At 42.1% G+C, this 27,255-nt stretch overlaps 1 protein-coding gene across 1 annotated transcript in view; it reads right to left on the bottom strand.

The window, feature by feature from the left end:
• Nucleotides 1-3,706: 3,706 nt before the first annotated feature.
• Nucleotides 3,707-27,255, bottom strand: part of LOC124617826 (RNA-binding protein 24-B-like) — a 349,098-nt gene continuing 325,549 nt past the window's right edge. Inside the window, exons 4-5 of the mRNA XM_047145296.1 lie at nt 20,570-20,814; nt 3,707-6,928 (exon numbers count right to left, since the gene is read on the bottom strand). Coding sequence (XP_047001252.1) covers nt 6,780-6,928; nt 20,570-20,814 — 394 coding nt within the window. The 3' untranslated portion in view covers nt 3,707-6,779. The remainder of the gene's footprint in view (nt 6,929-20,569; nt 20,815-27,255) is intronic.

Raw genomic sequence — 27,255 nt, 5'->3', positions numbered from 1 at the left:
CATAATAAATTTCAGCTCGTACACCCCAGTTGCGCACATTTGGAGACAGCTGTTGGAAACTCCTTTGTTGACAGCCCATTGCTCTACAACTGTAGGAGGGTGTTTGGGGTAATGAACTATTTGGACGAATGCAACAAGCTTCTTGACTGATTTCAGGCTATAATGATGGAAACTGAGGCCAGCGGTGATGTGCATCTTCACGAGTGTCGGACTTTTAAGTAAGCGTTCTATTTTCTCTTGACTATCAGCCTAATCTTGTTTTTTACAAAGTTTCCTTTATTCGTGACAAAATTATGCTTGATGCAGTAACAAGCAATGCAATAATTCAACTCTGATGGGTGGTAGTTATACGCAGCAGACACCTGCAGTATGCACTGGAGGCTATTAGCTGTAGCCGGCCGCGGTGGTCTCGCGGTTCTAGGCGCGCAGTCCGGAACCGCGCGACTGCTACGGCCGCAGGTTCGAATCCTGCCTCGGGCATGGATGTGTGTGATGTCCTTAGGTTAGTTAGGTTTAAGTAGTTCTAAGCTCTAGGGGACTGATGACCACAGCTGTTAAGTCCCATAGTGCTCAGAGCCATTTTTATTAGCTGTAGTTCCTCATCATCTCGGGTATTTCTGACAAGCACCTAAGATTGCAAATAAACTGTCTGAGTGCTTAAGCAGCACAATTTCTTTTCCTGCAACCAAAAGTGTACACGAGGTTCCTGATTTGCATCTTCAGACTTGTCATCGATCGGCATTTAAATGGGCAACACCTGTTACAGTATGACATACAGGGCAACCTACGTGGTTGATTCCAAGAAAATTTAAGACACATCTAGAGATAGCATTAAAAATCCGGGAATATAATGAATCAGCAGATTGTTGTCTGCATCATTGTGAAAGGAAACCTTTCCATCAGCACTGTGCGACTATTCACTTTTACTTTTGATTTGGTATATGATTCAAATCTCAATCTGTGGATGCCAAAATTATCATGACTAAAACGTAATTTTTCTTTGATCGATTGGTTTGTTTTAGTCTACTTCCACCTCATTTTCACTCTACTCATTGTTCTCCTGTTTCTCCTAGTAGTTGCCAGCATGCCTCTTTCCACCAATCAATGGATAACCTTCAGTTTAACATTAAACAGTACCTGTTTCAAATCTCACTCTGTGGATGCCAAAATTATCACGACTAAAACGTAATTTTTCTTTGATCGACTGACTTGTTTTAGACTACTTCCCCCTCATTTTCACTCTACTCATTGTTCTCCTGTTTCTCCCAGTAGTTGCCAGCATGCCTCTTTCCACCAATCAATGGATAACCTTCAGTTTAACATTAAAAAGTACCTGTTGAATGGCATTGTTGGTTGATATGTTGCATAGAGGTTTTAGCCCCCAAATTGGTAGAACTTGTTGATTCACTTTTGCTGGAACCCTACCTTACAGAATACCAAGTGTCATGTCTTAAATGTGAGTGTCTAGTTGAGGTGACTATGACAAGTGAATATGGAGTGCAGTATCATGTTTGTGATGATAGTGATGATCACAGAAGGATGAAACAAAATGCATAACCTACTCCTTTCAAACAGCACAATGATGGCAGAGTTTAAAGTTCACATCCATTCAGCATCAACGACATCTGGAATTTATCTAGGAGGTTGGCGCAAACTTTGGAGTGCACGAACTGTATGTCACCATCTTACCAAACAAATACTGGCAGCGATTAGCTCCTTATTATTTTTAGAACCAGATACCCCTAGTCAAGCTCTAAGATACAATCATGTGTTACCAACCTATGTTACAGAGATGAGTTGTTGTTATGTTAAAAGCCCATGTCTCACTGCCAACAAATCAAAACTGGTAAAATACACTGATTACAAACCTTCTGTTCCACATATCGGGCTGCTTTTACTGTCCATTAGGTAACTGTCTTTAATTGCTCTAAATACACAAATTAATCAATTGGTTCCTTGCCTTCATTGTCAATTTCAAATATTTTCTTTTTGAATGCATTTTATAGTTCCTTGCCTGCGGCATGGCATTTCTCTCACAAAACCCATCCTGGGTTTTACAATTATTATAACTGATTTCCAGGGTAACTTTCTGAATTTATGTTTCATTCCTTGTTGGATTTTTCTGGATGAGAGTCAAACACTATACTGCCATCAGCAAAACAAAGGTGGTTCAGTTATGTTCGATTAACATGTAGTAGATCTTTGTCCAGTTTAGGGATCTGAAAACTTTCTCTAGGGCTCCTAATAATAATTTGGTGACATAATCTCCTGACCTGGATTCTCTTTCAATTCTGAATCTCCAACTGTCCCTATGAAGTTTTAAATGGAAACTACAGTATTGACATATTTATATTCTTCAAAATACTAATATAGGTTGAATCAATAACTTTCTATTCAACTGCTGCTAGAATTAATATTTTGTTGCAATTGAGATCAAAGCTTTCAAGAAGTCATTGAGTTCCTGATGGACTAATAATTCACATTCCTTTCTTTATTCTATGATATTATCCACAAGTGATAATTGGTACACTGTTCTGGACCAGTCATAAATACAGCTTGCTTCTGTAGTTGATTAAAATCCAGTTTTTAAGTATATTTGCTGATAAATGAAAACCATAGGCATTTTAGGAAGGAAGCTTTCTTATGAAACAAAGAATTATAGTACTGTTCCACATTTTTGGGAATTATCTTCCTTGTCAGATGCTCTGCAAATAATTTTATATTACTTTTCCTCCATTTCTAACCATCTATGGAAACCTCACTCTATGCCCAGACACAAAATTTACCTTCTCCACCATAGAGACAAATGTTTAATAATTGTACTTACTGCATTAAAAAACTAAAGTGTCATTTTTGACTGCAGTTTTTAAAATCACTGTTTACTCTGTGCAGACTTTCCTAGCCACAGATTGCAGAATTTTCTGTGAACTGTGCTGGAATGCTTTGGTGTATTTAAAAAATGAAATCATGCATTCACTAAAAACTTTAGAAATGGTTATTTATTTCCAGCCACTTGTTTTGGGCAAATGACCATATTCAAGTCACATGATAATACTAAATTAAATCTATGGAAGTTACCCTGGGTCAAACACGTAACTGGTTTTTAGTGACACTTTCTGCAACTTGACACCAAGGACCTTTCCTTAAACATAATACATGTTAATCTGTGACTGAACATGACCACTTGGCTAAAACTACCGGCACTTCAGCATTCTTTAGGTGAAACTTCATTTTTATATTTGCCAATGCAGTCACTAAAGTCAAATCTGGTACTAAGAGTATACACTAATGGATAATCATGTTTTATCCTTCTCACTCTATAGTGAAGACATACTGAATAGAACACTTGAAAATGCTATCTTGTTGAGGTTCTGATTCCAGACAGGAAGTGTACCACTGCTAAAATCTAAATTAATCTATGGATACTCTCTGCTGATTCATTTATGGTGCCAATTTATCAAATGAAAACCACCTACTGGGAAGACATGACAAAAATCATAAGAAATCAATACTTACCACAGAAAATGTTTGTCACGTGAAAAAAGAAGGGATGAAATAGCATACTGATGAATATAAATATACCTAAAGATTGAATCAGCATATTCAATCACCCCATGGTGCAATTAAATTCATGGCCAACTTTGCTTTGATTGCATCACACTAGTCAATAAATGTAAGGACACATATTTCAAAAGAAAACACACTGTTCCTGAACCAGATTTCTTTTTATATTTGTGTAGTCAATAAATTTACATGTTTAAAACATACTCTGTTTGAAATACTGAAAAGTTCACAATATTTCATTATTGCCAGCTGTAAAAAAGTCCATATTACACAACACACAGGCACTTCTCAGATATCAAGGCAATTTCAGGACGGATTTGAAGCTTAATTCTTGGCTGTAAAACATTCTAAAACACTTTGTCTTCCTTCATTACGGCTCTGAAACATTAAAAATGTCAAATAAAAACTTGAATCCAAAGTCACAGACTGACTCATAGTGAAGCTACCTAGCACTTTTTGTTTGTAGAAATTCTAAAAATTTTGCAGCTTCTGGTCTTCTATCACAAATCATGGTTGAGACACCATTCCAAGTACATAGGAAAACGCTATTTTAAACCAACCTACCAATTGAAAATCTTAGTTCGGGAAAAATAAATAATGGCAGGATCATCACTATCACAGGTATGATTCCATATGTGTGAAATGGCTTGTTGTTAGGACTTTACGATACTCTGAGAAATTGTGCCTAAACATTACAAAAAATTTGTACCGTTAAAACCTTCAGAGGCCTCTTGCCAACATTTGATAACAGGTAGTAATAGTTGCACGGCACATTGTTTCAATGTCTTCTCCATTGTTGAATAACTTTTTCATATTTTTAAATGAGTGATCAACTTTCTGCTACACTTGTATAAACATGTGAGCACATAACTGTGCATAAGAAAAGTAAGAACTACAATAACTTTGGTCTGTCTTATTTGTAAGGATTAACATAAACTGTAGCACTGTGCATACACTAAATTCTCAATTCCCCTCATGTTTTCAGCTTATACACTGCATCATAGAGTCCACAGATGCCACTCTAGAGCAATGACTCTGCATTTGAGCATTATACACATGGCTGACACATTTCGAATTATTAAAATAGTTTAGGAATTTTTTAGGCAGCTGTTACCCATACAGGCTACTGATTCCAGCAATGTCTCTGACTAGTAATCACATAGTAAAATTAAACAGCTACAAATTAGGTAACAATGCATTATTGCACAGTGATCGCTATCGAACTGTAGCATAATGACTAGCAACCTCTCTGGGCATATCTGTTATCTAACAGATAAGCTGACATACCTTAACTGTAATCTTAATTAAGTACACAGAACTGTTTTCTCAAAAATGTAATACTACGTAAAATAGCTGCTTCAGTAGAAATAAGTCTGATGTAAACCTTCCAGTAGGCTTGCCATTCAATAGGAACATAACATAGGATATTATAAAAATTACATATCTACATAAATTTATTTATCAAACAACCCTGAGTTTCTCAGAATAGTTTCTCATTGTGAATTAATTCATGTGAAAAGGATGTTAGTGGCAATGCAGCATGTAGTGATAAAATCCTATGTCAATAATTTTCAAAACTGTGAAACAAGTACTGCAAACACTGAGCCTGGCTAATGGCAGAATACTGGAAGATATTTGGAAAAAAGTACAACACATGCTTGAGCTACATCACCCAATACACATGCAATAAACAGGATAACAACAACTACAGGCCAGTTAATATAATATTGTGCACATCACTTGTAATCTGAATTTTTTTCATATAGTTCAGAGGAGAAACAGTGTTTTTTATTAATAACTGTGTTATGAATATATCTCTGTACTGATTACACTTCTGTTAGGTAACACGATGTGTGCATTCAGACATCAACGCAAGTAACAAACACATTATTCGAGTATGGGTTTCCACATAAATACTGTGACATATGCAGCATCAATATGTTACTTAAATATTCTTGAAAGATAATAATGTAAAACATTCAAGAGAAACGAAAGGTTCCACTTATTTTTCAAATGTATCCATTAGAATCTAGTAGAAAGGAAACAACAGTTTCGACCAAGGACCTTAGCAAAGCTCCATTTGTGAGATCTCTTTCCACAATGTTGTATTAATACTACATTTGATACATATGTTCCTTTTATTATTTCTCAAAAACATAAACTGAGATCTTAATGGCCAAAATAAGTCATTGATAAAAATTACACCTGTGAGATAACAACAGTGTCCAGGCAAGTTTATTAATACTGGACCATTCATACTGATGGCATACCTACTGCAAAAGTCTTTATCACATTTCCTACAGACATTGAAAACATTACATGTAATAATGGAGTACACTCAGTGTAACATCCTGAGTTCTTTCAATTATTACAAAAATAACAAGTGGGGACATTTGTATTTTCATTACTGTACATTACAGATACTAAGTACCTGAATATCCACATAAATTCTGAGACAGCTTATTGTGACTTACTGTTTGTCACGAACTGTTTACCCATTATAATATTTACAGGATATTAATGTCCTTTATAAATTCTTTTAACTTCAGTACTATTTATAAACAGATAATCTACATACTAGCTATTCACCTAATCTACTGTAGAAGAATTAAAGATATAAATATGAATAAACAATAAGATAATAAATATTGATTATACTCTATTTGTCTGGCACGTTGGCTGAATTCTCGGAGAATGGCCAATGTCAAATTACCTAATAACATAAAACAATTACTCTTTCTCTCTCTCTCTTGCTCTCTCCCTCATTCTCACTCTCTTTCTCTGACCGTGGAATGCTGTATCAGCATTTCAGTAACAACCTCAGTGGAAGATACTACGAGTTACCTCTCAAAAAATATGCCTTACTATGGATTCTTCTTCCCATTCGCCCCCCCCCCCCCCCCACCTCCCAACGAAATGAAGCCTGCATAAAATAGAAGACTTGAAGCTTTTAAGTCCACAGTGGATACCAACGTGTCATGCAGGCTTATGGTACTCTACAGCCAGAATGGAAGAGTAAAAATACAGTAGATGTACAGAGTTTCTTTTTAGGATACTTATATTTTTTGTGTGGTAATTATAAGTTACAACAAGCACACTGTCGAGGCAGAGATCCCTGGCGATCAGCAACACTTGAGGACAGAGAACAGCCAGGATCAGCTTCTCCCCACATGTGACTACACTGGCACAGGAGGTGTGAGAGTGGTCAGGCCAGCCTACTGGAGGCGTGCCTCACCCAGCGACGCCTGGGCTGTCTGGTAGGGCGACAGGCCAGGGAAGGCAGCTGCAGCAGCAGCTGCAGCAGACGGAAGGCCGGCCTGAGGCAGCGTCGCGTAGGTGTACGGCGTCACATAGCTGGCAGCACCTGTAAACACAAGAAACATAGAAACGTAAGTGAACACACGTCGTATGAAAACTGTACTTCTAGTGACAGGCACAAAAAAAGACATTACTCAATATCAACGCGCATTCTGTATAGTGTAATAATGGCCACACTGATGCTAGGGGACTAGACCTAATGGAGACAATCAATGAATCCAGGTCTAATAACCCCAGCATATCAAAACAGAGTAGTAGCTAGTTCAAATACTGATGTAACACTTGCCTCAAGAGAAATACTCGAAAATGATATTAAAGAGTGGTGGGTAAATGATGACTCAACATATGATCACAAAACAATATATATAGGTCTGGAGCATAAGCAGGATGTAAGAGCTCAAGAGCATGTAATACACCACTACAATATTCAAAAATCTAACTTCTCACTTTCAATGGTAAGTTTTAACTTGCCAAAAGAATTTTAACTTGCCAGAAAGACAAGAGGGTCATCTCAGGCTTGACAAAAGAGCAAGTGGGCTTGTAAAAGCAATAAAACATGTAATGGACAGGGCAATGTCGACTATCAGAACTGTAGGTACCTAAAGAGGCCTGGTGTGTCATAACATACATCTTCATACCCTACGGGGAAAAAGAGGGAGGGAGGGGGGAGAAAGGGGAGCGGGAGGGGAGAGAGAGAGAGAGAGAGAGAGAGACCAACAGCCAAGAATTTATAGAGCAAAACAAGGAATAATCATTAAGGTACTTAAGGACTGGAGGTTGAATTATGTTTCAAGTGAAGTGAGCCTAAATCCCTAGGGTACATCTTTTAAATTAATGGTTACCAAAATAAGAGCACCTACACTTTCGTCAACCTTAAGAAGAGAAAGATGGTCAGGTAAAAAATGACTGGGAAGAGTCGACCAGCTTGTGGATACAGGTGTTCTTACCGAATGAGATACATAGAATGATGAGATAAAAATCAGAGCAGATACACAGAAGAATTGGACTCCAATTATTATATACATATTTCAGTAAACATACTTAACTAGGAAGAAGAAAGGTTGGCCGTGTGTCAGCTAAAGAAAAGTAAGGCTGCTTGTCCAGACTGCACTGAGGTCGAAGTGCTTCAAGTCCTGCAGGATACGACTGGGCCTTATTTGGCAAGTCTGTTAAATGTCTGTTTCAAGGGACATCTCAAATTCATGTAAGTTACTTTACGTAGCCATCCTTAACAAAAGGAACGTCAAGGATCCCACAATGGCGATGTTCTGTCGACCCAAATTGCTATAAAACAACTTATCAAAAGTCCAAGAGAGGTTGTTCTCCAAGATGCTAACAGAGCTAAGACACCTGAGAGCATTCAGTGAAAACCAATATGGGTTTCAGAAAGGGAAATTCATGGAAGATGCCATTAATCAATCAGTGAGCACTGTAAAAGATAAAGGCCCATATTCTGCAGGAATAATGACGGACATCTTATAAGCATGCGACAGCGTGTGGTGGAAAGTAGAAACATTCGGAAAGTATAAACACAGAAGTATTTACACACGCGAAAAGTAAAACTTTCTAGCTCTTATTTAAGTTGTCGGTTCCAGAACCTTTGCATCAATACAAAAAATCGTGAATATAGCATAAAATTTAGACTGTCTTTACAGCTAATCAGAATATAATACCTGTATATTCTCGTTGGTGTCGTGGCACATGGAGCTGGTGTTTCAGTTCATAGATTGAGAGTGACAACACTGGTGAAAGACCCCGGAGACACTCTCATGGCAATTTTATGGTAACGTATACAGTAACAGCCTACTGGTGTCAGAGAGAACATCAGTGACATTGTGGGCGAGTATGCTGACAGAAAGTTGGCAGGAAGCTTGGGATAGCAGCGAACTGGAAGACGTGATTACGAAATATTTCCTAACATCGAGGAAAGGTTATGTCTGTCCACCTTGGAGGTTGGCCCACTTTATATCCACTCATGAAGAATAGGTAACCTACCTGAAAAGGGTTAAAAAAAGAAACAATGACGAATATTTCTGGGCAGTTTGAATCGCCACAGTGCGTCATCATGGATTGCGCAATAAACAGATATGTGTAACACTGATGACGTCGCATGAAAAACAACGAGTGGACACACAAACTCGACAAAATGGGATAGAAGTACACTTGAAGAGCAATGAAACCAGGAGAACGACATGATGCTGTGGGTATATAAAGAATGTCACACGAACACAACAGATGATAGACTGTAGTAATTCCTGTAAATCATGTTATGAATAATTTAACTGAACGCCATAAGAATGTACGCTAATTTACTACACAATTTTCATTATCCTTAGAAATCCACTAATGTGTGTCAGGATGTGGATAATGAGAGTATCCCTCTGGTCTGACACTTCATGCGCACCCAAAGGAATAAACATACGTAATAATCTTTTCTTCTGCAAAATGTTGTAAGTCGCCTGGAAAATAATTCTAGGGACATCACATCAAGGAGGAAGCGCATACCAGACGAAGAGAACGTTGCGTGCGCTAGTACAATGAAGGGATACTCATATGCGAAGGGTTTATTTCAATAGTGGTACAAGTTCCTTTTTGTTCATTCTGAGATACAGAGTCCTAAACTTAAATGAGTGCCGAAAAATCTGCAGTTGAGATACCAGAAATATTGAACCATATGGCTTCTTGCTAGAGATGAACCTTTCTGTTTGTATGGATCATTAATTTCAGAAGCATTATAGGCAGAAAAGTGGAGGTAATGGACTTGTACCACTATTGAACTAAGCCCTTCATATGTAACAGTAATTTATAAAAATCTTCCTTAATACTCAGGATACAAAAGTGAAGCGCTACATTTATAAATGGGATTAAAATGGACGTATCAGATTGTGAGACAAATTTTATGATTATTACTAGAATTTTAGATACCAGTAGATAATGAAGATTTTTTTGCATGTCAGGGAAGCGGCGATGGACAATGCAATTAACTGAAGCATCTTCGTCTACTATTACCATGACAGGTTAGAGAAAAGAAGGTGACTAGAAATTAGCTACACATTTAACTTTATATCCATGAAAACCATTTATAATTCATATCTTGAAATATATCAGTAACATATACTGTGTAACACAATTAAAGGGTCACTTTTTCAAACTTTTTGAAATTTCGCTCAAAGGTGCCCACAACCTTTCTCTGTAAAGCTGCAAAATCGTGGCGCCCTGTGCCAGCAACCACGGGCTCGGCTGCACTTGAAACGTCAAATGTGAAGAAAAGGCCAGAGCTTAGAAGTTCATGTGAGCCGTAAGGTGGATTAATGATGTCACACTGACACCAAAATTCACTATAATTCTGCCCAACGCCGCCGTGGAGGTGTCACACAATGGGAAGGTCGGTACCCTCGCTTACCCACAGTTCGACCCTTCTTTTGACGCCTGTGCGATAGAAGTCAGAATCGTGACGCCCAGCCCCGAAATCAATCGGTTTCTGTATGGATTTCCGAGTAAAACGTCTCAGACAACCCGCCACTCAGAAACGACACGAGAGAGCCTCAGGAGATGGCATAAAAGGGTCAATAAAACCACATCTTCTCTTCAGCCGTTGATCCCACATATTTCGCGCTCGAAAACAAACAGTTCACAATATGATGAGCAACAAGATGGCGTTCTTGACAATGTTTCACGCTGATGAAATCCCCCCAGACGCTTCGACCCTTCTCTAAGGACATCGTGGGTCCCCAACTCCACCGAATGTGATCGCACCCCTTTGGAATGTAGCACAAAAGCAATTTTTTGTCTGGGGTTAAGAAAAAGTGACTGTGTTGCGCAGTGCATTGTTCTGCAAGTCAATTAACAGACTGTATAATGAAATTATGGTACACTTTTGCTTTTTAAGTTGTAGTTGGCATGGTAACATTTTTGTCACAGCCATTAGAAAGAAAAAAAACCTTACATAAATAACAATTCGACATAAGAAGCATTTTTAGATAATTTCCATATGTGTTTTCGTAACAACTTATATACTATAGTAGGTAAGCCTGGTATGAACGTCAAGGTTATTTTTGAATATCACATCGGTTTACTAGGCATTGTCCTATCGGAGGTCTTCCGACCTTATTGAACTGACTTTCGGGGGACTTACATTTTAACTGATGCACCAAAGAATAGTTCACCTCAGCATTTCTCACATTAACAAACTTTGCCAAGGGTGAAAGAAACGATAAAAGTTCAATGACTAACCAGTGATCGAAATTGAGATCTTTGGATCCGTAGTTTGGCACTTTACTACTGAAGAACGCTGCATTTTTTTTCCTTCCAATCTTCGAGCTCCGCATTTCGACAAACAATCGCTGGCGCTGGGATTCGAAATGGCGACCAACAGTACGGCAGTCAGCACCGCTAACCGCTAAGCCGCATTGCACGCACCAAATACGTGCTATTGACGAGATTTGAAACTGAGACTTCACGAGCATCAGAATCTGACGCTACACACCGGGCTAACAGCAACTCCAAGTGTCCGACCCAATAACTTATCTACGTTGGACCCGAATGCAACTGAAAAAATTTCGGAGCTTTTTCACTCTACTGGTTTAATGTGTTCATGGTATCTGGCGATGTTGTGGAGAGTAACCGGATTTCGTTTGATTTTTTACCCCCATTTGTCTTAGTATCAGTACTGTGCTGAAAATAACGCCTGCAATCTCACTGACTAGAGTAGAAGAGTCTTCAGTGATGACGCGCTTGTAACTGAACCCTGACGACCAGCGAAGCCGTGTCTGGAGACACACCAGACAGCGGTGAGATGCTAACTGGCCGACAACTAGGACTGATGATCTGGGGTGCATTTCTTTTCTTAGCAGGACCCCTTTGGTTGTTTTCCGCGGCACTCTTACTGCACAGCGGTACATCCGAAATCTTCTACGCCCCGTTTTGTTGCCCTTCATGGCAAGCCATCCTGCATTTCAGCAAGATAATGCCCGCCCGCCAACGGCGGGAGTCTCTACTGCTTGCCTTTGTGCTCGCCAAATGGTACCTCGGCCAGTAAGGTCGCCGTGTCTCACCCCAATTTAGAACGTTTGGGGCATTGTGGGGAGGGCCCTGCAACCAGCTCGGTATTTCACCGATCCTACACGCCAATTGGACAGAATTTCGCACGATATCCCTTAGGAGGACATCCAACAACACTATCGATCAATGTATAAGGGCCATTTGGAGACTAGCGCTTAACTGACTTGCTCAATTTGTGCAGTTCTTTCTTTTGAATAAATTATCCAGTTTTTTTTTTCTAAAACGGTAATCATTTGTTTGTCTGTACATGTACAACACATCTACCGATCTCCGTCCCATTCGGATAATTACTTCGTGGTTCGTCGTTTTTCTTGTCTTGAAGTGTATTACTCCAGTCTCCTATCTTTTTGGACTTGTAACAACGAGAAACCGGATTCAATTATGTTCATGTGGAAATATCGATCGTGCGAGATATGCCGGAGGACCCTGGAAGCGAGAGTGTTACACGTGAATGGTGACATTCGTGCCACTTGCAGTCGGCGCATTGCACGGGTTCTGAACAGAAATCGACACACAGTGCATACCATCGACATTTGCACCGTGGTGTACAGATATTTTCAGTTCAACAGATATACAAAGATATATGGGGCTAAGAAATCAAACGAAATGCGGGTATTCAGTAACGATCCACCGGAGACCACGAGGCTCTTATACCAAAATACTCAGGAAATACAGTACCCCTGAATGCCTCCGAAGTATCAGCAGTTGTTGAACACAGGTTTACGAATGAAAATAAAATTACTCTTATAAAGGAAAAATGTTGTCCCACGCATCAGCCTACTGCCAATGTCACCAACGAAACCGCCAAAATAACAGTGATAAATTGGATCTGGGTCAGCGGGTCTAATCTTAGGTTTTCATGGAAACGGCACTTGACCCTGAGTGAATATTCTCCAATTTATTTACGTCCCCACGGCCGCCACCAACATCACAACATCAATCTTTGGCATTGCGAATTCCGATATTCCTAACAAAGACGAGGAGGTAAATTGTCGAGGACAGTTCGAATATTATTATTATTATTATTCAATTAGACATGGTAAGAAATCGAAAATACTTCATACACAAACGCTGTCACGAGAAAATAAATTTCCATTTCTAGAGCGCTGTCGAAGTGTTAAGCTGGTGTATTACTTCTGTAGCTGTGGATATCCTCCATTTATAAGTATTATGAGTAAATGAAACATAAACGCACCTTATCGAGTCATTCCATTTGCAATAAAAGAATTCTATAAAGGAAAGACAATGCTGATTGTTGGTACCGTCAATTCACATTTAGTTCGATGGGGAGATGGGTGAGCATGTTGAATTCCATAACCTGAGAGCAATATTTTGGAAGATAATGCAGGAAGAAATATCGCAATGGAGAACTTGAACCATGCGATTTGGAAGACACTTAGCCAGTTCTATCTTTGTCCAGAACAGGTTCCGTCAGATTTTTACCTGTTTCCAAATGGATGTGTAACTGAAAGGGACACATCTTATAGACAAAGATGTTCTGTGATTGTTGCTCTGAACTAATTTTTTCTGGACAAGGCGGTTCACCTAACATTTAAAATTTCTGAAGGCTCATCTTTGGAAGTCAACTGACCGTATAGAGCAATGTGCTGAGTAACTGTGTGATGCTAATTGTCCACTTGCTCTCTTCACTTTAAAAAATCCAACAACACCTGTCAGTTGATGGTTCGTTTCAAGCAGAAATGCGAAAAATCAACAATATTCGTTACCTGTAAGGAAAGAAACATTGTCCAACCGTATTCTCGACGATATAGTTATTACAGTGCGGCATGTGTGTCTTTGTAATTTGAAAAAGTCGCCAGATAGTTGAGACGTGACTATGAAACGCTCTCAAGATGATCTCTTCTCTGCTGGATTGCGTTCTGGAAAACGAACAAAACTGAAGGTGACATGCTAGTGGACTATAGCAAATGCCTTGAAGGTATCGAAAGAATTTTGCTGTCGTTGCGCTGATGGTGTTCTAAAAAAACATACATCTGTGATGAACATGAAGGTTAGTCTGTTCACCGCAGTGGTTTACTACTAATAGTCCTGTTGGGAATGGTATGATGTTGCCTTCCCACGACCTCTGAACTGACTCACCCAGCCATTTATAGGGGGACCTACAGGCTCTGCATGCTTGCTAGACATTTCCTCGCCGTGCATGCACAGATTAATGTTGATCAGGAGGGTCAAATAGTAAAGTGGTTAAAATAAAAAGTTGCATATTGATTTAATGTCGATACTAGACATATTAGTAAACAAAACTAATTCTGTTATGTCAGGTAAAGTCATAACAAACAGAAAATAACGAAGCTTGATAAACACAAAAAAATCCTTGGAAAAGATTCCACAGCAAACACTGTAGTTTCTTCTCACCGTCATCTTGTATAACACATTGTTTATAAACTAATTAGCCCTCATCGTAATGGGAGACCTTTTCAATGTGGTTAGACATATTGTCCCATTCCTCTACATCGGCCTCGATGATGGTATGTAAGGTCTCTGGTGGGGCAGGACGATCACAGCTCGTTTAGGCATGATCCAGGCACTCCGAATAATGCTCAGATCTGGAAAATATGAGGCCATTCCAACCGACCGATCTATGCTCCATTGGGAACATGTTCACAAGATTGTGACGATGGGAGCGTTCACCGTCGTCCATTAGCGTGAATCTCGCTCCAATATGGTCACTGAATGGCACCACAGTGCCTGCAAGGAAGTCATCCCGATGCTTCACACCAATCATATTCCCATCTATAGGCACAAGAGGTGTGCTGCAGCCATACACGTTCCAACCCCAAAACATGACTAGACAGCCTTGATAAGAGTGATGGTCTAGATACCGTTAGGGTGTAAACACTTTCCTCGTTGCCTTCAAGTCCACAAAGAGTGGTTTTGGGCAAGTGCAATACGAGCCCACCTCCGAACCCGATTCAGAAGAGGAACCTTGAGTGGTCTTCTGGCTCGTCATCCTTCCCATAGAGCCTATTTCATATCATTTGTGTTGACACCTGCACTCTTGTAGCTGTGTGGAACTACACCCTTAAAGCTGTAGCATTGTGTTGAGGGTTTCTGCGTGCTGTTATATGCACACTCATGCTCATAAATTATACATAATGCTGATACATGATGAAACAACGCTCTGGTGGGCAGTTTGCCGGTTTAAATCACTTCGGGGTATGACCATGCGGTGCCTTTGACCTGCGGTCGTGTGGGTGCATGTCAGAGTACGGTGCAGCGAGTAAGTGTGCAGACGTTTTCAGACGTGCTAATGGTGACTCTGTGTTGAAAATGGCTCAAAGAACACATATTTATGACGTTTTGAGGGATAGAATACTAGGGCGACTGGAGGCTGGTCAAACACAGCAGGTCGTAGCACGGGCCCTCCGTGTGTCACAAAGTGTGATCTCAAGATTACGGCAACGATTCCAGCAGACAGGAAACGTGTGCAGGCGCTACAGTACGAGACGTCCACAGTGTACAACACCACAAGAAGACCGATATCTCACCATCAGTGCCCGCAGACGGCCACGGAGTACTGCAGGTAGCCTTGCTCGGGACCTTACCGCAGCCACTGGAAGAGTTGTCTCCAGACACACAGTCTACAGACAACTGAACATACATGATTTATTCGCCCAGAGACCTACAAGATGCATTCCACTGACCTCTGGTCACAGGAGAACCCGTAAAGCCTGGTGTCAAGAACACAGTACATGGTCATTGGAACAGTGGTCCCAGGTTATGTTCACGGACGAGTCCAGGTATAGTCTGAACAGTGATTCTCGCCGGGTTTTCATCTGGCGTGAATCAGGAACCAAATACCAACCCCTTAATGCCCTTGAATGGGACCTGTATGGATGTCGTGGTTTGATGGTGTGAGGTGGGATTATGATTGGTGCACGTACACCCCCGCATGTCTTTGACAGAGGAACTGTGTATCGGGACGTCAGTTTGCACCAGTATGTCCGCGTTTTCAGGGGTGCAGTGGGTCCCACCTTCCTCCTGATGAGTGATAAAGCACGGCCCCACGGAGCTGCCATCGTGCAGGAGTACCTTGAAACAGATGATATCAGGCGAATGGAGCGACCTGCCTGTTCTCCAGACCTAAACCCCATCGGGCACGTATCGCTGCACGTCTTCAAACCCCTAAGACACTTCAGGAGCTCCGACAGGCACTGGTGTAAGAATGGGAGGCTATACCACAGTAGCTGCTCGACCACCTGATCCAAAGAACGCCAACCCGTTCTGTGGCCTGTGTACGTGTGCATGGTGATCATATCCCATATTGATCTCGGGGTACATGAACAGGAAACAGTGGCGTTTTGTAGAAGATGTGTTTCGGGCGGGTTTTCTCAACTTATCACCAATACCGTGGACTTACAGATCTGTGTCGTGTGTGTTCCCTATGTACCTGTGCTATCAGCGCCAGTTTTGTGTAGTGCCACGTTGTGTGGCATCACGTTCTGTAGTTATCCTCAATTTATGAGCATGAGTGTAGGTATTGATCCTGCACATCTGTTGCTTTTATCTGCGGCCACTTCTGAGGATCCTCAACTGATCCTGTAGCTAGAAACTTGTTTGAGATTCTCTCTAGAGACATTACTTCGATTCACAGCGACATTCGCTGTGGCGTCCACCTGTCTCATGCCCTACCTCATTAGAGTCGCTATATGGAGCCTCTGATGGAATTTTATTGTTGTGTGAACCATCCTAAGCGACACAACTCTCATAATTAAACACAGCACAAGTACTACAACGTTTACAGGTGACGTCGTTGCCACACACACAGCACATACTGCCCCTCACGGTAGGAACATGGGATGTTTCGGCTAGAATTACATTACAAGCACATCAATGTATTGATATCGTAACGTGTTTCTGGATCACAATCTTCAGTATTAAAGATTCGGCAATACACAACATTTATTTCGACTACTGTGTGATTCTCCTACCAAAATCTGACGGTACGATATTTGATTTGGACCCACGTAATGTTTCGTTGGTGATTTGTACTTACTGAACAATCTTCAGTAACGGTCGCTACTGACTTGATTAAACATGTGGAACGGAAACGGTGCTACCCTCCCAGACCCCCAGACATACAAAATTGTGCTGCCAAACGGTTACAGCATCAACATCTTGAGGTAGAGAAGGGTGACAGCTTTGTATTGAACGAAAAGGGAGACCGTATCAATGAAAAGATGCAGACAATCCTGCAGATATATATTCTGCTTCATGGCAACAATAGCTCTGCCCATTAGTCAGTTGGGACCGTAGTAGGAGCGCCTCTGTTTCATTGACATCATTCAATCAATCATCAGCTCACGATATACCTTACTACGAGGGTCACTCCAAAAGAAATGCACACAATTTTTTTTTAAATCCATCTTTTATTCTACATGTTAGAAAGTTTTACAGTGTGTAGATACATCCTTTAGGAAAAATATTTTCATTTCTCCACATTATTTCCATCCCTCTCAACTGCCTTACGCCATCTTGGAACCAGCGCCTGTACACCCGCACGGTAAAATTCTGGACTGACCTGTAGGAGCCACTATTTGCAGCGTGCACAAGGAAGTCGTCATCTTCAAACCTTGCTCCACGAAGAGAGTATTTCAGTTTCCCAAAGAGATATCAGTCACATGAAGCCAAGTCAGGACGGTAAGGCGGGTGTTTCAGTGCTGTCCATCCGAGTTTTGTGATCGCTTCCGTGGTTTTTTGACTGACATGTGGCCGTGCGTTGTCGTGCAACAGCAAAACGTCCTGCTTTTGCCGACGTTGTCGAACACGACTCAGTCGAGCTTGAAGTTACTTCAGTGTCGTCACATATGCATCAGAATTTATGGTGGTTCCACTTGGCACGATGTCCACAAGCAAGAGTCCTTCGGAATCGAGAAACACCGTAGCCATAACTTTTCCAGCAGAAGGTGTGGTTTTGAGTTTTTTCTTTCTTGAGTGAATTTGCATGATGTCGCTCCATTGATTGCCTCTTCGTCTCTGGTGAAAAATGATGGAGCCATGTTTCATCACCTGTCACAATTCTTCCAAGAAATTTATCTCCACCATTCTCGTACTGTTCCAAAAGTTCGCTGAATACCGTTTTTCTTGTTTCTTTGTGAGCCACTGTCAACATCGTGGGAACCCACCTAGCACAAACCTTTTTTAACGCCAACACTTTCATTATTCTGCAAACACTTCCTTCCCCTATCCCAAAGTAGCGTGACAATTCGTTCACTGTGATGCGTCTGTCAGCAGTCACCAATTCGTTAACTCTCTGCACATTGTCTGGAGTGTGTGCAGTACGAGGCCTGCCGCTGCGAGAACAATCCTCAGTATTGCCGTGCCCGCTTTCATCACGTAACCTGCTTGTCCACCGACTAACTGTACTGCGATCGACATCTTTTTCAACCTTTTGTGGATGTTTCCCACTGTCTCGTTTTCACACCACAGGAATTCTATGACAGCACGTTGCTTCTGACGAACGTCAAATTTAGCAGCCATCTTGAGGACATGTTGTGAAGGCGCCACTCACAGGAACAAGTTGAGCTAAGTTTGAAAACAAGCGGGAAGGATGTATCTACACACTGTAAAACGTTCACACATGCAGAATAAAAACTGTATTTTTACAAAAATAGTGTGCATTTCTTTTGGAGTGACCCTCGTAGATCTGTTGAGTCTTCTTGTACGGCAAGGAAGCAAAGAAGAGGATGCTCTTATGGGTTGCCAGCATCCTCTTTCTGCAAAAATAAATGCACACGTGGATTAATAGGTTCTTTACTTACGGTGACGAGGATGGGATAGTGGCGACGAGGATACAACAAGATAAAGATTTGTCACTTATATTTCCGTTAGTGCTTTTAAGGGGAGATTACTGAAGTGCTCGGGCAAAACTTCCATTCCACTAAGGACTGCGAACTGCAGATAGTAGAACCAGATCTGACGAGGCCTTTGAAAATACATCGAAACGCGATAGCACTACCATACCATCCTACGAACCTTTATGGTGAGGCTGCGAGTTGGGTCAAATGCTTCAGGGTCCAACGCGGATACATAGAAAATAACCTTTTTAGTGCCTCACTATCAAAAAATGCTTGATGGTGAGACTACGAACTGGACTAGGGCGTCGGCGTCGAATGCCAAAATACACTACTGGCCATTAAAATTTGCTACACCACGAAGATGACGTGCTACAGACGCGAAATTTAACCGACAGGAAGAAGATGCTGTCATATGCAAATGATTAGCTTTTCAGAGCATTCACACAAGGTTGCGCCGGTGGCGACACCTACAACGTGCTGACATGAGGGAAGTTTCCAACAGATTTCTCATACACAAACAGCAGTTGACCGGCGTTGCCCGGTGAAACGTTGTTGTGATGCCTCGTGTAGCGAAGAAAAATGCGTACAATCACGTTTCCGACTTTGATAAAGGTCGGATTGTAGCCTATCGCAATTGCGGTTTATCCTATCACGACATTGTTGCTCGCGTTGGTCGAGATCCAATGACTGGTAGCGAAGATGGAATCGGTGGGTTCAGGAGGGTAATACGGAACGCCGCGCTGGATCCCAACGGCCTCGTATCACTAGCAGTCGAGATGACAGACATCTTATCCACATGGCTTAACGGATCGTGCAGCCACGTCTCGATCCCTAAGTCAAAAGATGGGGACGTTTGCAAGACAACAACCATCTGCACGAACAGTTCGACGACGTTTGCAGCAGCATGGACTATCAGCTCGGAGGCCGTGGCTGCGGTTACCCTTGACGCTGCATTACAGACAGGAGCGCCTGCGATGGTGTATTCAACGACGAACCATGGTGCACGAATGGCAAAACGTCATTTTTTCGCATGAATCCAGGTTCTGTTTACAGTATCATGACGGTCGCATCCGTGTTTGGCGACATCGGTGAACGCACATTGGAAGCGTGTATTCGTCATCGCCATATTGGTGTATCACCCGGCGTAATGGTACGGGGTGCCATTGGTTACACGTCTCGGCCACCTCTTGTTCGCATTGACGGCACTTTGAACAGTGGACGTTACATTTCAGATGTGTTACGACCCGTGGCTCTACCCTTCATTCGATCCCTGCGAAACGCTACATTCCAGCATGATAATGCACGACCGCATGTTGCAGGTCCTGTACGGGCCTTTCTGGATACAGAAAATGTTCGACTGCTGCCCTGGCCAGCACATTCTCCAGATCTCTCACCAATTGAAATCGTCTGGTGAATGGTGGCCGGGCAACTGGCTCGTCACAATAGCCACTTGATGAACTGTGGTATCGTGTTGAAGGTGCATGGGCAGCTGTACCTGTACACGCTATCCAAGCTCTGTCTGACTCAATGCCCAGTCGTATCAAGGCCGTTATTACGGCCAGAGGTGGTTTTTCTGGGTACTGATTTCTCAGGATCTATGCAACCAAATTGCGTGAAAATGTAATCACATGTCAGTTGTAGTGTAATATATTTGTCCAAAGAATACCCGTTTATCATCTGCATTTCTTCTTGGCGTAGCAATTTTAATGGCCAACTAGTGTAGTTATCGCACGTGACTCTACGACCTTCCCTAAACGGAGAGCCAGACACCTTCTCGGTGCAGCTCCGTGCAGGTAGACCAGACTTACCGGCGGCGCTGGTGTACGGGTAGGTGTCGAAGCCGTTGGGGTACTGTCCAGGGTAGGATGCGGCGGCGGCTGCGGCCGCAGCCGCTGCGGCGGCGTTCTGGTACTCGTAGAACTGCGAGGCGGCAGCCACGGCGGCCGCGTGCGACAGTGGCGCCGCGGGCGGCAGCGGCACCAAGCTCCCGGGGCCTCCGGCTGCGGCGGCCGCGCTCAGGTAAGGCGACGGGTAGACGTAGCTCGGGGGCACCCTGCAGCACCACAGCGTTCCCATGACAAAGCAGCAGCGCCACGTGCTAAGCTGTTCTAACTCCGAAACAAACGGCTATTGGAGGTACGTACTTACAAGAATCGCCGTCTGCCAAAATGCTATATTTACGTGACGAGAACTCATTTTTACAAAGAAAAAACAATTTTGATCCATAACAATTTGTAATTCAGTCGTAAAAAAACTTTGTCTTCTGTTGGTATTTCGATTGCAGACTGTTCAGCCATCTTCGGAGCGAGCTCTCACACGCAACACTGTGGAACAGAATTTGTGACTAGCAACAGTCTGTCGACCAGAATTTGTGACTAAACATCCTTCAGACAGGGCTCCACTGAAGCATATGTCTCTGCCAATGTGGTATGAATTTCCGAGTACGCTTGCACAATTGGCTGGCCTTACCGGCTATATAATGTGGACGGGAACGCTATACCGTCAATTTCTGCGGTTCGCTCCGAAGATGGGTGAATCGTTTCCAACCGAAATTTTACCAGAAGACTGAAGTGCGGTTACGGCTGAACATCCGCAATTTTATGGACGCGCGGTGACAACATGAAGTTTCAAAAGAAACAATTTATACAAGTATTCTACAGACAGAGAAACGCGATTTAAATGTTCTCTGTCGTTATAATTAATAAATAAATTATTTCATATTTACAGACACAAAGCTGTGCGCCTAAATTGTAAACGGCAACTGCCTGCAATTTAAAATGCGCCCCCACTACTCGAACATCACTTAGCTAACAGAAATAAGATTTTTGTTTCTGAAAGCGGTTTTTATTGATGTGTAAATTTCTTTATGACATTAACAAATTTACCACTATGAAGACAAATCAATTATGGTTTCTGTTCGTATGAGTTCTACCGATATAACCCCAGTAAAATGTGAGATGGTCACAAAACCAAAAGACACCGCTCAAACCTTTACTATCTGAAGTTCTAACTTCAACGACGTGGCAAGACCCAACGTGGAATATATAAAGGTGAAGAACCACGAATAGTCGGAAATGAGTATCAGGTGGTGTGAGATCTTGAACGAAAAAAACCGTTTGGGGCACGTTTATGTAACCTGTCTGATCAAAAGTAAAAAAATTGCTCTGAGCACTACGGGACTTAACTTCTGACGTCATCAGTCCCCTAGAACTTAGAACTACTTAAACCTAACTAACCTGAGGACATCACACACATCCATGCCCGAGGCAGGATTCGAACCTGCGACCGTAGCGGTCGCGCGGCTCCAGACTGTAGCGCCTAGAACCGCTCGGCCACTCGGTCCAGCGATCAAAAGAATCCGTGAACTTAATTAGAGGGCATCAGTAAGGGCCATTATGGCGGCTTGAGCTCTGCTCGAGACACTTTCAATGACGTGTCAATGTCTGTAGGGAATGGCCGTTCATTCTTTTTCTAGAACTGGAGCTAGAGAAGGCAATGATGTTGGACGCACAGGTCCGGGGACCGGGGGGAAGCCGACGTTCAAACTCATCCCATACGCGTTCCACTGGGTTCTGGTCAGGACTTATAGCAGACCAGTCCATTTCACGAATGTGTTGTTCACAAACCACTGCCTCACACATACTACTTCATATCGGAGTGCATCTTTATACTGAATCATCGTCTCAGAACTGTTCCTCTACTGCACGCAATAACACAATACTGTAAAATGTGTTCAAAACCTTCCCCGTTTAGATTTTTATTAAGTGCAAAATGGGGACCTAACCACGAAAATTACCTCCATACCGTAACACTACCTCCTCTATACTTCACTGTTGGCACTAAATATGATGACAGGTAACGTTCTAAGTGCATTCGTCATACCCAAACCTTTCCTTCCATCTGACTGCCACCTGGTTTAACGTGATTCGCCAGTGCGAATCACTCGTTCCAAGTGACCCACTGTCCAGTGGCGTCGTTCTTTACCTACCTCACGCTTCGCTTAGTGCTGACTATAGGAATGTGTGGCTTACAATGAGCTCCTCGACCACGGCACCCCGTTCTTTTTCAACTCCGCACGCACAGTCAATGTGCTAGCTGGTCTGCAAACACTTAGGAACTCACGACTGAGTCCTTCTGCTGATTTGATGCGATTTTTAACATCACCGTCCGCAAAGTTCGACGGCCCTGTACATCAGTATATGAGGTTCACCTGGTCTTGCCTTAGCTGTGCTTGTTTCTTTGTGTTTCCACTTCACAGTCACCTCATCAACAGTCGACTTCGGTAGCTTTAGAAAGGCTGAAATGCTCTTGAAAATCTGTTACTCAGGTGACATCAAGTCATGTTCAAAGACGCTCAGCTCTCACGACCGGCCCATTCTGGTGTTACAGCTTCTGTATTGACACCACAATACGTACCGCCTCCTTTTATACCGGCGGGTTCGCCTCTTGTGACATACAGTGGGCAGTTACTACATAATAGGGTTGTCCAGGCTTTTGAGCGTATGGTGTATGTAGTTGTGCCTGTCGGCTGCGTGGCGATCTCGTTGAAGACAACCACAACACTCGACCCTGCAGGGTACGTCTCGTGAACAACTTTCTTCAATCCATGGTATGGCGTGATCACCTGCACGACCCGACCTGCCCAGCATCGAAAACTGCATAACAAAAAGTTTTGCGGATCGCAGTCCTTCTCGGTAGATTACTGCTGCGCTGAAGGCAGTTTTCCACGGAGAACGGGGTTCGTTTCCCATGGGGCTCGTGGACGCCATCGTTAAATAACATCAGACATGGCTGATATGGGGAATCATCACTATGTACTGGTGCTCTATCAAACCAACACATCACTTTCTAAATCGCCGTTATCTTATTTCTGCAGCTGTTTTTTGCTTCTCTTGCCATTTTTGTCAGTCGGTTCCAGATGCCACAATTCATCCCACGATTACACTTGGTAGGAGTGATGTTTTCTTCTTAATCCCCCTCGCTGTTTTTATTAGAAGCTTTCTCTCAAAGACGTCCTTCGCGAAGCCTTTATAACGACTTACATGTATAGTAAGTCTGAATCTTCTCTATTTTTAACTTTTCTCGACAGTACTTGTCCACTGCATTTTCCTTCCGGAATGCTCTTGATGTTTTTCTCTTTATCGGCATCAGTATTATTTCCAATTTCTTTCATGTTTTTCAAGTAACTACAATTCGCACGCATAGATTAAAAAGGCCTAAACAAATTTATTGTAACTCATTTTTTCTTTGTTTGTGTATAAAAGCTGTGATTCTCACCAGATTTACTTTGCTTTGAGAAGCTTGTTTCGCCGGTGTAATTCTTGTTTAACATCCGTTACTGTTGTGCCCGAATAACAAAACTCGTTAATATAATTTTCGTAGAGTATCTTTTTTATATGTCCATGGTTTTAGTTTTTCTCTTTTTTTTATCGTCATCCTAAGTTTGATTAGTATACCTGTCAAAATTTGTAGCATATAATTTGTTACAGTTAAGTTAACGATAATCACAATACAATCGGCAAAGCCTATGCCAATTCGTACATCTGGAACGTGTTATGTCCGCCTTGCTACGTCCGCCACGGGTTATCTTGTTTCCAAGGTAGCACAATTCCGTAACTTCGACTACTTCATGATCACCGATTTTGGTATTAAAAACGCCGGCCGGTGTGGCCGAGCGGTTCTAGGCGCTTCAGTCTGGAACCGCGCGACCGCAACGGTAGCAGGATGCAATCCTGCCTCGGGCAAGGATGTGTGCGATGTCCTTAGGTTAGTTAGTTTTAAGTAGTTCTAAGGTCTAGGGGACCGATGACCTCAGATGTTAAGTCTCATAGTGCTTATAGACATTTGAACCAGTTGGTATTAAGTTTCTCGCTATTCATATTTCCGCAACTATTCATTAATTTTGTCTTTTTTCGATTTACTCTCAATCCATTTTCTGTACTCACTAAACTGTTCATTCCGTATAACAGATCCTGTAATTCTTCTTCACCTTCGCTGAGGATGGCAATATCATCAGGGAATCTTATGTTTGACATCCTTTCACCTTTAATTATAATCCCGTTCTTGGGACTTTGTTTTACTTCCGCCACTGCTTCTGCGATGTATAGATTGTACAGTAGGGGCGAAAGACCACATCCCTGTCTAGCCCCTTTTTCTAGGTCTAGGTCTAGAGTGTCTTAATTTTTTTAAAGTCTTGATTCCACCATCAAACAGAACTGCCTCTCTGGTGCCTTTACCTATCCTAAAGCCAAAATGATCGTTATCAAACGGCTCCTCAATTTTCAATTCTGTTCTTCTGTATACTATCGTTATCAGCAGCTTGGATGCAAAAGCTGTTACGCTGACTGTGTGATACATCTCGCACCTACCTGGCGTCTTCAGAGCTTTATGGATAAAATTCTTCCAATGCATCTGTGGCATGACTCAGCAAACCAGTAATTAATAGTAATATTTGAAAACAGTCTTGGATGCAATTTTAGTTTTTTTTATTTATCAACTATGCGTTTCACCCTATTTAGGCATCTTCAGGCTGATCTTAATTTGGTATTCCTTACGACGATCCATTAGACAGTGTAACTAAAGGGCATCGTCTAGTACATCAGGCCAACATCGCCTTCGTTAACCTCAGTAAATACTTTCTAGATGGACGTTAGTGACTCCAAGACCTGCATAATGCGTTCACTTTCACAGGAGCACCTTATTCTATATTTGTTCCTGTGAACGTGGACCACCAGCTGTATAAGGAAAAGGCGACAGTGGAAATTTTTGCCGGGCCGGGACTCGAAAACCGATTTTCCACTTTACACGAGCGCTCACCTTAACCGATTTGGATACCTTTCACGACTCACGGCCAGATCCCAACTTCGATTCATCGTCGTTCCTGTGCCACAGGCTGTGTTCCTACACACATTATGTAATTTCCGTGCGGGCCGCGGTGTCTGAGCGGTTCTAGGTGCTTCTGTCCGGAACCGCGTGACTGCTACCGTCGCAGTTTCGAATCCTGCCTAGGGCATGGATGTGTGTGATGTGCTGCGATTAGTTAGGTTTAAGCAGTTTTAAGTTCTTGGGGACTGATGACCTCAGATGTTGTCCCATAGTGCTCAGAGCCATTTTAACCTTTTTTTTTTTTTTTTTTTTTTAATTTCCGTCGCGGGAAAGACATTTTAACTGAAAGTCGTCGCCTGGTATCCTTGGATAAACACGATATCGCAGTGCATGTTTGGAGGAACATTGCATCGCACTTCTTGACAACATAGGCATTGCAATATCATATTTACCCGCCTATACCAGATAACGACTTTAATTGAAAGTGTCCTCCCCTGTATGGGGGTTCCATAATGTGTGTACGAATACAGGTTGTTACACAAGAACGACGACATATCAAAATCTGGGTCTGGCCGTGAGTCGTGAAAGGACAGCCAAAGAGGTTAAGGTGAGCTCTCGCGTGAAGCGGGAAAACCGGGTCCGAGTCGCGGTCCGGCACAAATTTTCATTGTCATTCCATTACTGAGCTGATGGTTGACCATATTCTCAACTGCGTATACATGCATCACACTTGTAACAACACGAGCTCTGCAATATCGTATTATAATCTTAAACTCGATGATTTGAATCTCGGAAGTAGAATAGCTTTTTTACTTTTATTTAAATTCCATATAGATAGCAGTTATAAGAGTCGAGGGGCATGAAAGGGAAGCAGTGGTTGGGAAGGGAGTGAGACAGGGTTGTAGCCTCTCCCCGATGTTATTCAATCTGTATATTGAGCAAGGAGTAAAGGAAACGAAATAAACATTCGGAATAGGAATAGAAATAAAAACTTTGAGGTTCACCGATGACATTGTAATTCTGTCAGAGAGAGCAAAGGACCTCGAAGAGCAGTTGAACAGAATGGACAGTGTCTTGAAAGGAGGATATAAGATGAACATCAACAAAAGCAAAACGAGGAAAATGGAATGTAGTCGAATTAAATCGGGTGATGCTGAGGGAATAGACTAGGAAATGAGACGCTTAAAGTAGTAAATGAGTTTTGCTATTTGGGGAACAAAATAACTGATGATGGTGGAAGTAGAGGGGGTATAAAATGTAGACTGGCAATGGCAAGGAAAGCGTTTCTGAAGAAGAGAAATTTGTTAAGATCGAGTATAGATTTAAGTGTCGGGAAGGCGTTTCTGAAAGTATTTGCATGGAGTGTAGCCATGTATGAAAGTGAAACGTGGACGATAAATAGTTTAGACAAGAAGAGAATAGAAGCTTTCGAAATGTGGTGCTACAGTAAAATGATAAAGATTAGATGGGTAGATCACATAACTAAGGAGGAGGTATTGAATAGAATTTGGGAGAAGAGAAATTTGTGGCACAACTTGACTAGAAGAAGGAATCGGCCGGTAGGACATATTCTGAGGCATCAAAGGATCATCAATTTAGTACTGGAGGGCAGCGTGAAGGATACAAATCGTAGAGGGAGACAAAGCAGATTCAGAAGGAAGTAGGTTGC

The sequence above is a fragment of the Schistocerca americana genome, chromosome 1, assembly GCF_021461395.2.
Source record: "Schistocerca americana isolate TAMUIC-IGC-003095 chromosome 1, iqSchAmer2.1, whole genome shotgun sequence".
Classification (NCBI taxonomy): domain Eukaryota; kingdom Metazoa; phylum Arthropoda; class Insecta; order Orthoptera; family Acrididae; genus Schistocerca; species Schistocerca americana.
Note: the sequence above shows the minus strand (reverse complement) of the source record. Positions and strands in the feature narration are given on the sequence as shown.